Source organism: Telopea speciosissima, chromosome 10 (assembly GCF_018873765.1).
Source record: "Telopea speciosissima isolate NSW1024214 ecotype Mountain lineage chromosome 10, Tspe_v1, whole genome shotgun sequence".
In the NCBI taxonomy this organism is placed as follows: domain Eukaryota; kingdom Viridiplantae; phylum Streptophyta; class Magnoliopsida; order Proteales; family Proteaceae; genus Telopea; species Telopea speciosissima.
The window spans coordinates 44,689,758-44,702,650 of NC_057925.1; the positions used below are offsets into that span (position 1 = coordinate 44,689,758).

The following is a 12,893-nucleotide window of genomic DNA, read 5'->3' on the forward strand; positions in this document are numbered from 1 at the left end:
TTTATTGTAAATTTTACATACACACTTCTACCAATCCATGTTTGACTTTCATTGTTTTCAAATTAAGCAACAATCGTCATTACATCTTCCTAATATTTGTTTAAGTTTAAATCGTTTAACTAAACGGTTCCAATTTTAAAACAAAAATCTAACCATTATTAAATGGTTTCACGGTCGGTTCGGTTTCGATTTGATTTTAACACCCCTTATATGGGGGGAAGCATCTTATATTCTAGGAATTCAAATTTCTAGGGACAACACAACGTAGATTGTGTTTAAGTCAATAAAAACACTTCAACTCTATGTTGAAAAAGTTTGGGGTGCAAAATTGCAATCCATCATCAGCTCCAATTGTATTGGGAAATGCTTTATAAAAAATCCAATGTCCTAAAAAATGACAGGAAAAGTCGAATGTACCTTATTGTATGCTATGTTTTATACACGAGCGGATTTGGCCTAGCTATCCAGTTGGTTTGGTAACTAGATACCAGAGTAATCTTGGCTCTATCCATTGAGAATCATTGAAAAAGATTATGAAGTAAATCAAAGGACCTAAGCACTTAAAAGTTTCCAAGTAGAAAAGCTTGAGGTCATTGGATACACCGATGCTGACTTCGGAGGTGATAAAGATGATTGTAAATCCACCTCTGGTCATATGTTTATATTTGGAGATACAATTGTTTCTTGGGGTAGCAAGAAACAAGAATGTGTTGCAAGACACACATAAGAAGCTGAATACATTGCTTGTAGCATGACAACTACTCAAGCAGTCTGGATAAGACGATTTTTAATGGAATTTAGGTTGAATTTTGTAAATAGATCAATGAAAATATTCTGTGAAAATCAAGCGGCAATGAACTTGATATATAGTGATGCAAATAACTCAAAAGAAAAACATGTAAAGATTCAATACCACTATTTACGAGATACAGTATAAAATGAGATACAGTATAAAATGTGAGATTAAAGTAACCTATATAACTATAAGCGATATGGTAGTCGATCCCCTCACAAAGGGAGTTCGTGAGAAAACTTACATTAAACATGTAAATTTAATAGGACTTAGAGACTTAGAGCAATCTAAGTCTAGAATTGAAACTAAATGTCTAGAATAATTTTGGGACTTAAAATAGTCCTAGTCTAGAATAGAAACTGATTGTTCTTCATCATGACAATGAAATTTTTTTTATGATTATTCTTGTAAATAACAACAAAAATGAAAATATCATGACGGATGTTTTTGAAATAAGAACTCAGAACGTGCATTCGACTAACATGACTAAGTGGGAGATGTTTTTGACATGGCCATGTTGTAGAATAAAGTCGCTGTTCTCTTCAACCACTATAAAAATATTGTTATATTAACAAAGTAGTGGAGTTGAATGTCATATTAATTAGCGATTCAAAAGAAATCAGTAATCGCATAGGGAGCCCCTTAATGCCCTTATCCAAGAAAGATTTTTTTTTTTTCTGTATTCTTTTGACGGTCTAAGATTCTCCCTCTCTCTCTCCCCCATCCCCTGTTTCACTGTCTTCCACCGTGCTTTCATCAACCCCCACCCCATCCCCTTCTTCTCTGCCCTCCCCCATCACCCCCGCCCATCCCCTGCGTTCAATCCCTCTCCGGTCTTCCCTCAATCTGAGTCCCCACCGGATCAAAAATAAGGAGAAATTGCTCAGATCACAAAAGGCTTCAATTTTTCCACTGTTGTCTAAGATGCGAGGATGGGAATACGCTGGTCAGTCACCAATGGCTTCCATTTTTCCGACCCTGCAGTTAGTGATATATAATAAAGAACATTAGTTAGTATTAGACGAGGATCAGCTTCTTTTATCCATTTGGTGCTTGATAATTAACACCTTTGAAGCCCTATTACGACTTTGTACGTTTTGGCTTGAAAGTCTAGAAAAAAAAGGTTATATCATTGTCTATCAAGATTCACATCAAACTAAGGCAGCTAAATTCTCGGAATGTTCTTAAGACTCCTAAGACAATTGGAATTAGAATTTAGAATTCCCCATTGAAAGCATGTGGGACAGTGGTTTATGGTTATTGTTGTCTAAGATGAGAGGGATTAAATACGGGGTGGGGAACCGCAGAGAAGCAGGGGATGGGATAGGGAGTTGATGAGAGCATGGTGGGGAGAGTCAGAGTAGGGGAGGGAAGGGGTGTTGCAGACTTTCAGGCAAGGGTGTTAAACGGTTTGGTTTCGGTGTAATTTTTTTTAGGTCAAACCAAAATCGAATCGTTTAATAAACATTTATAAATGGTTTTGGTTTAATCGATTTTAAAAGGTGTGATAAAGTTTTTTAAAATTTAATTCACAGTTCAAACGGCTACTTTCCATTACATGTTTGTTAACCTTTTTTTTTATTTATTGAAATGGAAATATAAATTAAATTTTTATATGTTTTCTTATTTGTACCATTACATATTTACTAATTTTTTATTGTTACCATTAATACTCAAGTATTTCCATTACATACTATTAATATTGGTTTTGATTTAAACGGTTTGGTTCGATTTAAACCATTTAATTAAAGAGTCTCAACTTTAAAACAAAAACCCAACCATTTATTAAATTTTTTTCACAATTTCGATATAAACGGCTCGATTCGATTTCGATTTGATTTTGACACCCTTACTTGCAAGTAGGGGTGGAGTTGTGGGCAAGGTGAGGAGGTTGCAGGCGGGGATGGTGCAACAGAAGGAGGAGGAGGTGGTGGTGGTGGGGAGATTACTTCCTCTCTAATGATGTTAACCACCAAAGCACTGACACCCCATGGATGGTGTGAAATTGACTCTGGTGGTTAAACGTCATTGGAGAGGATTTGGACTCGGTGGTGGGCTCCACATATGTGATTAAAAAGGAAAGAAATAAATAGAAAATGTAAAAAATAGAAAAAATAATAATAAAAAAACATGGAGATAGAAGATGTAGTGATATTAGGGGTACTTTAGGAAATTCAGTTTTGTTTTCTTCCAAGGCCACCTGAGAAATCAGTAACTTTGGGGATTAAGTAAAACTTTTCAAAGTTGAAACTAGTGAATGCAAAATAAATTTTAAACCTACTTGCAATTTTCCCTTTTATTTACCCATAAAAAATTGTTTTTGAAAAGAAAAAGAAAAGTTTTGCGATCATGATTGTATAAACTACCTAAAACTCTTACCATATTTAATAATTTTTTTTTTCTTTCAGATGTTTTAAATTAAATGAATTTGATTGCAAGGTGAAGGGAAATTTAATAATCAAATTTGTATATTTTGAAGTTAATTACACTATCATGTGAGGTAATGCCTACAAAAAATCACTTTCGTATTGATTTGATTTCACTTCCCTTTCGAATAATTATCACCTCCAATTCGCTGCCCGATCCAATTCCCTCCAATTCCTCACATAGAAGCGGAAATGACTACCCTACCCCACCTTGGGCAGTGTGTTCGGGTAGGGGGTAGGATGGTCATTTCCACTCCTATGTGGGGAATTGGAGGAAATGGAACTGGCAGCAAATTGGAGTGGATAACGATTGCATCCCTTTCCTTTGTTTCCCTTGCAACTACACAGAGCTGCAAGCAAACACTTTATAGGTCTAAGATTGGAGCCAAATTGATCAAAGGTCTTCAGGAATTGTGGGACAGGAAGCCTCAAAAGTTATCATGGTGTGAGTGGGGTAAAAGAATACTATAATAATGATTTTTTAGTCTTTCAGATCACAAACATAAATAAAATGCAAAAGACCAATCATTAACCCTTCTCCTAGATTGAATCTTGAAGATAAGTTCTGGGATAACAATGCACAGTCTTCTTGGACAATCTACAACATTGTTAACCTTATAGTTTGTAATCTAAACCAGATCCATACTTCCAAGCATCAAGACGTCTATTCCATTCGTACTTCATCTTGTCTGGAAATGCATTTATCCGGGACCTTGCAGAGGAGAAAATTGGCAAAGATCAGGTGAAAATGAAGCACATTAACTATCATTCCCAGATTAAGAAAATTAGTTCAGGAGTGTACTAATGTGTTTCTCACAAGATGACAGACATTTTGCTGACATACCATAAGAAAAATTAGTTTCATATGCTACTTAATGTCTTACAAGTCTATTGAAACTTAATGAGGCTGCAATTGGCTGTGACATGGAATCACATCATTTAATTTTGAATTCCCACAGCACTTGGTATAAAACAGCGAAAGGTAAATGCTTCATAATGTACTCACCTCTGGTCATATTGATTTGTTACAAAGAGGGGGGAAAGAAAAAGATCAACTCAGATTCCTTAAATGAAACCATTTCCACTCTCTATACATTTCTTGGTGATGACTGGAAATGGATCCATTTTGTGGTGGAACAAATGCATCCAGATGCTGTGGAAAACCATTACAGGGAAAAAGAAAAGGGAGATGCTTCATGCTTGCAAAACCAAAACGAAACTATTTCATTCCATATCACAACAAAGTCTTTCCTTAGCAAACCCTAATCCACAAGACAACCATTTTGTGTGTGTGTGTGTGTGTTACTAGAAAGTAATTACCTTATAACAGGGTCAATGAAGGTAGAGAGAAACGTGTAGTAACCCAGCATGACAAAATGTCCCGACCAGTCCAAAAGCACTGCAATTCCCACCTAGAAGATAATGATTGCACATAGTAGGGACAATCTGAGGAGATTAGAATACACAATAGCCAATTCCATGAAACCAGTTATTTGATAGATACACAGTTAGCAATCCAGACCTTTATCTATTCATGTATCTCTTAATCTATATGTTCCTCAACTAAAGGTTCTTATACTTACCGGGAGAGGGGAAAGGAATTATAAGTTTTTATAAGTAGATCAGTAATTTCATCAATCTCAATATACCTTATATCATTTGTTGGTCAGCCCTTGTGGGTTTACACAAATTTCTATGCTTGAGATGGTGATCATCATTGATCTTTTCCATTAATACAACTTCAGCAATAAAGCTACTGGATTAGTTTAATTGTGAGGAATGAAATCCTAATGTTATAATTATGGTACGCCCTTTTTTTTGTTAGTAAGCAAGCATGCAGCAGATATTTTGTGCTACCAAAGCATACCTGTTTGAATATTGATGGAATGATTTGAGGCTTGGTTACCATAACCAAACCCAATGTCTTTACTAGAGGCCCAAATTGTATTACATCCTGCCACAATATAGAGAGTTTCATAGCAACACCTTTTAATTAAGAGACACCAGTAACGTCCAAATTCAAAGAGTTACATAGAGTGGGTATGGAAAACACAAAATACCAACCTGAAGAAACGGTCTTAATACCGGGTCCCCTAGCCTCTGGTGAAGATGCAACATTTAATATAAATCCAAAAAAAGAAGAAGCATGTAAGCATATGAAGCAGGGGGCAAAAATTGAAGAATACAATTAGTACCAAATCTGTGCAGAACCACATAAATTACCTGCATACACTGGAAATTAACAAAAAGAAGCTCATTAATGAAATCTGATGAAACATAAGCCTGTTGCCTTGCTGACATTGCTCGTTGAAACAGCCATGATGCTCTTAAGTTGGGCTACATAAAACAAATTTCCATTGAGTTACACAAAGCAAGATTTATTTAACAACCCATGTACCAGGAGACACCCACCAAATAGGGATTCAGCAGGGACAGGCTGTCAGAGTCCAGAAAATTGTTACTAATTGCTTCATATATCCCTTAATTCACCAAGAATAAAAGAAAGATTAGACCAATTTCATCGATGATAGCAAGAACACCCACGCACACAAATGCAGGCAAGCACTCAAGCACGCAATATACACAGAAACTTCTTGTCACCCCACACATGGTGACAAATGCATTGCAACCATAGCCAATCATTCTACTATAGCCTCAAATTCATCATTCATATGATAGTTAGAAGTCCCTAAACCTTAAAAAGAGGGGGAAAAAAGGATGGCCAGAAGTCAGGAAAAAAGTTCGACTTTACTTTGGAATAAAAAACCATAATATTCGTAGGGATATCGGAGAGGTTCTTCTGTGAAAAACTTGCCGTTTAAGACTGCCAATGGATATTAAAAGGAGCAGTACATCAACAGAATATACCAGTTGAGAGTCTGCCAAGGTGCCGAGTCAAGCTCCCGAAACCACCAAATGAAACTGGTGATTGTATGCCACTAGCATCACCAAACTGCACAGAATGACTTGTCATGCTCAATGCATTCTTTATATAATTCCACATCTTTGAGACGTTAGAAGTGTGTAATGTAAATCACCTGTAGAATACGATTAAAAGAAGCTGGCAATGGACTGTAAAGAAGTTGATCCGCCCCATTAAAAGAGAGAGGTGTCAGAGTCGGTCAATGTAGTTGGCACATTATCTTGAAATTGGCAACAAAAGTATTAAAACTATCATTTTGATTTAATTTACAAATGGAGAAACTAAAGATGAAGAAATACAAGATTATAATTGGATAGAGCATTAATACAAAGTTCAATGCACAGATACACAAGTCAAACATCTATCACTTTCAGTTGGCTTGGATTTGACATCAATAAATTCTACGTTCAATCACATGCACATATGCAACACAAGAAGAAAAAGAAATGAATAAAGAAAGAAATAAAAGGAACCAAGGATTCGGAATGATAGCACAAATACAGAAATAATTGAAGAACAGAAATCATCAAAATTACCCTAAATTCATTCTTGAAATAACCATCCTTATCTCAAGAGGAATCTACAGTGCTAGAAAATGAATGGAGTAAAAAGTACAGTACTCCTAGTAAGCCTTTCTTGGCTCATATCAGGGATCTGGTTATCAACTATAGTCCAAAGTGTAGCTCGGTTCAATTTTGTGCAAAAAGTGGGACTCTGCAGCCGTCAGCTGCTTAGAGGAAGCCACCAAGCATTTCTGGTCCCACTCAGCCTCCAAACCAACAAATGACCTCTATGCGAATAAAATATAGTAGGCTATTCAGGTTACGAGTAAGAATTTTTAAGAGCACATGCACCTATAGGAATCCCTTAATGTGTTTGAACTATTGGAGTTCAGACTCCTGACAATATAGGACTATTAGTTAACAAGTCAAGGTAAATTAGACACAAAATGGAGGTGTAAATTACTACGCCAATAAGGAACCATCCAGTTCTATTAGAATAGTAATTCACTAATTCCCACCAATTAGGCAGAGATTTTAATTTTCTTTGTTGGATAGAAATGCAGTTGGAAGAGAAGAAATGAAATTTCAATGTTACAGATAAGGTGTGTATAACTGGGCTGTGAAATGGAGATTCAAAAGCTATTTGGATATCACGAACCAAAGAAAGCACCTTCAAATGGTGTACACTATGACTTATACCTTGTCTTGAACATAACAGAATCTTAATTGCAATTTTTGTAACAGTAGCAACTTTCACCTGTCACGATACGTAGGGAAAATGCCAAAGAGAACTCTCAATATATCCAAATCGTCAAGTGAAACTCCCTGTAAAGCATTAATAAATCACAGAATCTGCAGTGAATAAATGGTTACCAACTAAATTAACAGATGTTACAAATTTCTATATTCCCATTTTTATAAGAGCCAGTATTATATCAACAATAACACAAAAAGCATAAGAGCCAGTACTATATTAAAACCACTGGAAAGTTGACTTAATGAGTATGGTTGAAGAATTCAACAACCTGATAAGCTGGCATTAGATCCCAGTAATCTTCTAATAAATCTTCTAATTTTGGGCATCCTGGTTGGGGATCAAGATAAGTAAACATATAGGTAGTTCGATCCGTGGGACCAGAGCCAGCAGGAAATGCCTGTGGATTCACAAAGTAAAGATCCATTTGTAAAGAATAATTTAGTTGCAATAGAGGTTAATGGTAAATTCCAGTTACCTCCCAAAAATAATGTACATCTGAATCTCCAACCTTTTTCACCGATGAACTACTAAAAATGACATCACCCATAAAATTCTCCCTAAAACCACGAGAACAAGAACCAACAACAAGGCAAACACCTTCTGGCTTCCTTCCTGATCTGATCTGTTAAATGAATCGCATACTTAAAAGTTACAAGAATGCTATTTGATAGGACTGAGAAACCGCACATAATGCTGGACATGGTGACAAACAAGATGGTGAACATATATACTTATGGATGTTAATATTGTCATACATTAATTTTCATGCTTTGTTTCTTTGAACATTGGGTGGACTGCAAATCGCTAACTGCCAGGTAGTGGTCATACCAACAACACATTCATATATTTAAATTTAGGGACTCGTCAGAAAATTCTCTGATTGGACAGTTTGATAGTTCAAACCACTTGTACTGGAGTCCATTTTTGGGGGTACGAAAGAGTCCAACAACTGGATTGTGTATGTAAATAAATTAAGAAAAAGGAAGAAGAAGAAGAGAAGCCGAGAGAGAAGAGGAGACGAGAATCTGCAGAACTGTGAGAGTTTCACGATATGTGTTACTCTCCTCTAAACCTTCATTATGTAAATAACTTAAAGGGTAAAACAGTAAACATCCAAATAAAATAAAAGAAACAACTTAATGGCTGATTAGACTAAAATACCCTCCTCACTGTGCTCTCGGTATTAGCTTCTTGCGCTAATACTAAGATCACGATAACAGTGTACAATAGTAATTATGTTGATTTTAAATATGTACTCGTATAAATTCATGTATTAGTGCTAGAAGAGGGTGGGCCTCGGCAAAACAGTAAGGTTGCTCCATGGTGACCCAGTGGTCACAGGTTTGAGTCGGGAAACAGCTTCTCCATGAAGCAGGGGTAAGGCTACATACATTACGACCCTCCCCACACCCCGCAGAGGTGCCTCATGCATTGGGTACGTCCTTTTTCAGTAGTGCTAGAGCAAGGTTCAGACTTTTGATAACATTTTTTAAATAAATACAAACATATTAATCATAGACAAAAAAGAGCAGCCTACAAAAAGGATGCTATACAAGATGACAAATAATTAGTATTAATGACATTGCAAGAATTTTTTCCCATTTAGGGTCATAGAAATTTTGCCACAATCTTTTGCAACGATTTTGAGGTGATTGTGTGACCACTTTGCCTTGTAAATGAGTTTTAACTAACCCTTTTTTAAGTTGAGATCTGTCAGTACCTATTGATGTTTACTTTTCTTTTAATAACTTAGTGAAGAACTGTAATAGTTCAACTATCACATGATCCTAATATATGTACTTTACTAACTTTTACATATTTTAAAAGAACAACTACAAAATTAATTATAATTTACCATAGTGGATTTATTCCTCTAGGGTAGCCAAAAAAATATTATAGCAAAACAATTGGATATAATGTGGGTTTTGCTTAGTTAAAAAATTTCAATCAGAATCACTGAAAATAAAATTTCACCAATGTTTGAAATTCTTACGAAGAGTTAGACAGCTTAAAATTTTTAACGGCTAGTTTGAAGCCACCTTAAGAATAGGCATTTCAGGGAAATTTCAAAAGCACAGGGAAAACTTGGAACCACGTGTGAAAACTGAAAAGCATGTTTCTATATCAAGATCCCTTATATATAATATTATGGGTTTTTGCCAAATGCCCACCTCAAAATGCCCATTTGTACAAATGCCCCCCTACTTTCAAAGCATTGTAACACTTTAGTCCAGTCTATTACTCTGGGACGTTAGACGTTAGTTTCAAGGAATCTAATGACCAAAATGCCCTTATGATAAAAACCCACCAAAATTAAAGAGTAAAGTGACCAAATTGCCCTCATCTTCCCCAAATCGTTTAGGGTTTGAAACTGAAAATTTTTTCTTCATTGACACTGCTGCAAGGTCACCGCTGGAATTGTTTAGGGAAAGAGAGAAAATTGCAGTACCTGCGTTCTCCGAGGCACAATGTAGCCTTGCCAGTTGGTGAAAACATGAGGAGGCAATTTTCTATATCACACACTATTGATAACTCCCTAGCTTTCTTCAAGATGCCAGCCTTCCTTTTCAAGTAGGTCACTTGCCGGCCACTGGTATTCTCCAATCTCTTTATCTTTAGCTTGACCCTCCCCATTTTGAAATTTTCACAGGCAACTCTTAATTCCTTGTGTCTTTCCAATATATCCGGACCTTCTAATCTCCAGAAAATGAAAAGTCTCCCTCGCTAAAGTGTTGTCCTTTCCCTCATTTTTTCTGCTCTAGTCCATTTCTACATTTGCTTCAACACAATTCCCTGAAGAATGCAACTGATGCTTCCATTTCCAAAAGCTCGAATTCCCATTTGAAACACTCATCGACATTAGGAACCAAAACCAATATCGACAAAGAATAAAGAACTAACTCAAATGCAACAAAACCCTTAGCAAGTTAAACCGAAATCAGATTTAACAAAATTACCTCAAAGATAGAAACAAAACCCCTCTATTGCTAAAGAGTGAAAATCAATCAAAAAATTAGGAGAAAAAAAAAGGCTACAACACATGACAAACCAAACTGCAAATTACAAAACCCTGATCTCTGGAATCGTTTAGGGCAAAGATTTTCAATTTCAAACCCTAAACGATTTGGGGAAGATGAGGGTAATTTGGTCACTTTACTCTTTAATTTTGGTGGGTTTTTATCACAAGGGCATTTTGGTCATTAGATTTCCTGAAACTAACGTCTAACGTCCCAGACTAACGGACTGGACTAAAGTGTTACAATATTTTGAAAGTAGGGGGCATTTGAAATTTGTAAAGTTGTAGGGGTGCATTTGGCAAAAACCCTAGTATTATTTATTTCACAAATCTATTCCACCATTTATGTTTTAACAAACTGAGCCAGTGATCAGATCATTTGGACCATAGAATACCAAACAAGTTTTGCCACCATTTCCATATATTAAAAGCAATGCAAAAGGCCATCCAATACAATACCAGCAGACGCTTGTGCATGCAAACTAGGTTGGAGAGGGAAGTGCTGTCAATAAAATGCAATTTTAACAGACAGAAAAGATTTGAGGGCATGATATAAGCAAGCAGAAAAAACATTTTGATGGAACTTTGGTCATTTGAAGGGGGCCATTGGAACTCTCTATCAGGTCCTTATGCATCATAGCATGGTTGAATGTTGGTAATGATAAATGGTATTTTAGCTTTTACATGGTATAGTGTTGAGATGCTTCTCTCCATGGGACCCCTAATTCTGCCATGTGGCAGGATGGTGAGGCAATTTCAAACCGGTAGATAGAAGGGACAATCTAGAGAGGCCACATGTCAAATTTTGGATTCAAATTAAACCATATACCCCCATATAATGGTATGCATCCCCATTTATGTCCATGCATATGCCTACTCAACCAATACTGTGCACTCTCCCATTTCCTTGATTTTTCTAAGCCCCATTTTGTAACTTGGTGAACTCTGTTTGGGCTGAAACTTGACATGTGAGCAGGGGACCTAGGGGTCTACCGGTTCACAAAATTGTGGGCCATCCAAATTTCCACATGGCAGATCTGGGTCCTGTGTAAAAGAGTTCATCTACACAGCCATGAAGAGGCCTTTTTGCCCATTGATAAATAAATAATATGCCTGCTATATATGCCAAAATGATGAATAACAAGATCCTAAACATCTGTATGCATGCTTATGAGGGTATGCATACATACGTTTATGTACATTAGTACTTCAACCTCGTACTGTGTGTATGTGTGTGTGTGTACTGTGTGTATGTGTGTGTGTGTATGGATTTCCATTTATGAGTACAAAGACAATTAATATTGACGAGGAATACAAACCTGACCTGTTTAACAACAGGTGAGAAATTTCCCATTGCATCAATAACGAGATCTGATATTAAAATGTTGCCCTCTGTAAATTGCAAAACCTGAGGAGCATAAAAAATACAAGTTACCCTACTAAACTAGTGCACTTTAAAAAGTAATGTAAACAAATTGGTAGTATTCAAAGATTGAAGCATGGATAAAACACATAAGAAGGCTCTCATGACGGTACATCACTTTTGGGCCATGTGAAGGTTAGGATTTTGGGGACCAACCATTGGATGGTTTACAAATCCAGCAGATCAGCCAATTGCCAAATTTGGAGTCCCATATCAATTGTTGGCTGACATTTGATTCAAACTAAAACCACCAAAACTTGAATTTTGAAGATCTTAATATCTCCTAGTGGGAAATTAGGGTTGGGCTAAAAGTTACCAGGCTGACAGATGAAAATGTGGACAACTGGCCCACAAAAGTTTAAGACCAAAAGAACTGCCATGTAGCAGGCAGAAATTTGGGCTCTCATGATGGGCAATCAACACAGCAACACAGCCTCAACAAGAAAAGGGGATTAGGCAAACCGTATCGACAGAAGTAGACTCATACCTTTCTTCTTCTCCTCATTCCCCCTATGAGATTTACTCCCTAGAGTGGGGTTTTAAGTGTCATTGCCAGCTCACTGGAAAATCACCCATAGTTACAGAGAGGCTAACACAGTTGCAGATCTTCTGGCCAAGAGGATTGCTTTTACTCAGGTTTCTCAGTGTTGGGTTGAATCCCCTACCTTCGCTCATCATGAGATTGAATGGCACCTGCAGGAAAGTAGTCGCTTCCGTTTTTGTTCATAGTTGATACTCTTTTATTTGTGTTGGATTAGTTAGTTGCTCTCTGCTGATGGCCATGACGAAGGTGGGGCCCTAGGGTAACTTCTTCTAATCATTGTTCTGCTCCTTGCCGGCTCCATGCCGAAGAGGAGATGGTTTTTTTGGGATTTTGAATTCCTCAATTGGGGATTTTCTGAACTTGTATTTTACTTTTTCATTTTTAATACATACTTTGCTGATCTTTAGCAAAAAAAGTGTCATTGCCTTTTTTGGTGGTTAAAGTTTTTCTGTATTCAAATTGTGGTAGAACAAGCTCTCATGTTTCTTAAGAAAGCAATTATTGGCTG

The 12,893-nt window shown here is 36.6% G+C and overlaps 1 protein-coding gene across 3 annotated transcripts in view; it reads right to left on the bottom strand.

Annotated features, from left to right (window-relative positions):
• The window catches only part of LOC122644234, a 36,700-nt gene that overhangs the window by 18,480 nt on the left and 5,327 nt on the right, over positions 1-12,893 (bottom strand). For all 3 annotated transcript variants that reach the window (XM_043837857.1, XM_043837855.1, XM_043837858.1), the window contains exons 7-18: positions 11,743-11,826; positions 7,878-8,024; positions 7,671-7,799; positions 7,403-7,470; positions 6,258-6,291; positions 6,088-6,172; positions 5,632-5,699; positions 5,443-5,556; positions 5,284-5,319; positions 5,087-5,173; positions 4,540-4,631; positions 3,822-3,931 (exon numbers count right to left, since the gene is read on the bottom strand). In XM_043837857.1, the coding sequence (XP_043693792.1) occupies positions 3,835-3,931; positions 4,540-4,631; positions 5,087-5,173; positions 5,284-5,319; positions 5,443-5,556; positions 5,632-5,699; positions 6,088-6,172; positions 6,258-6,291; positions 7,403-7,470; positions 7,671-7,799; positions 7,878-8,024; positions 11,743-11,826 (1,041 nt within the window). In that variant the 3' untranslated portion in view covers positions 3,822-3,834. The remainder of the gene's footprint in view (positions 1-3,821; positions 3,932-4,539; positions 4,632-5,086; positions 5,174-5,283; positions 5,320-5,442; positions 5,557-5,631; positions 5,700-6,087; positions 6,173-6,257; positions 6,292-7,402; positions 7,471-7,670; positions 7,800-7,877; positions 8,025-11,742; positions 11,827-12,893) is intronic.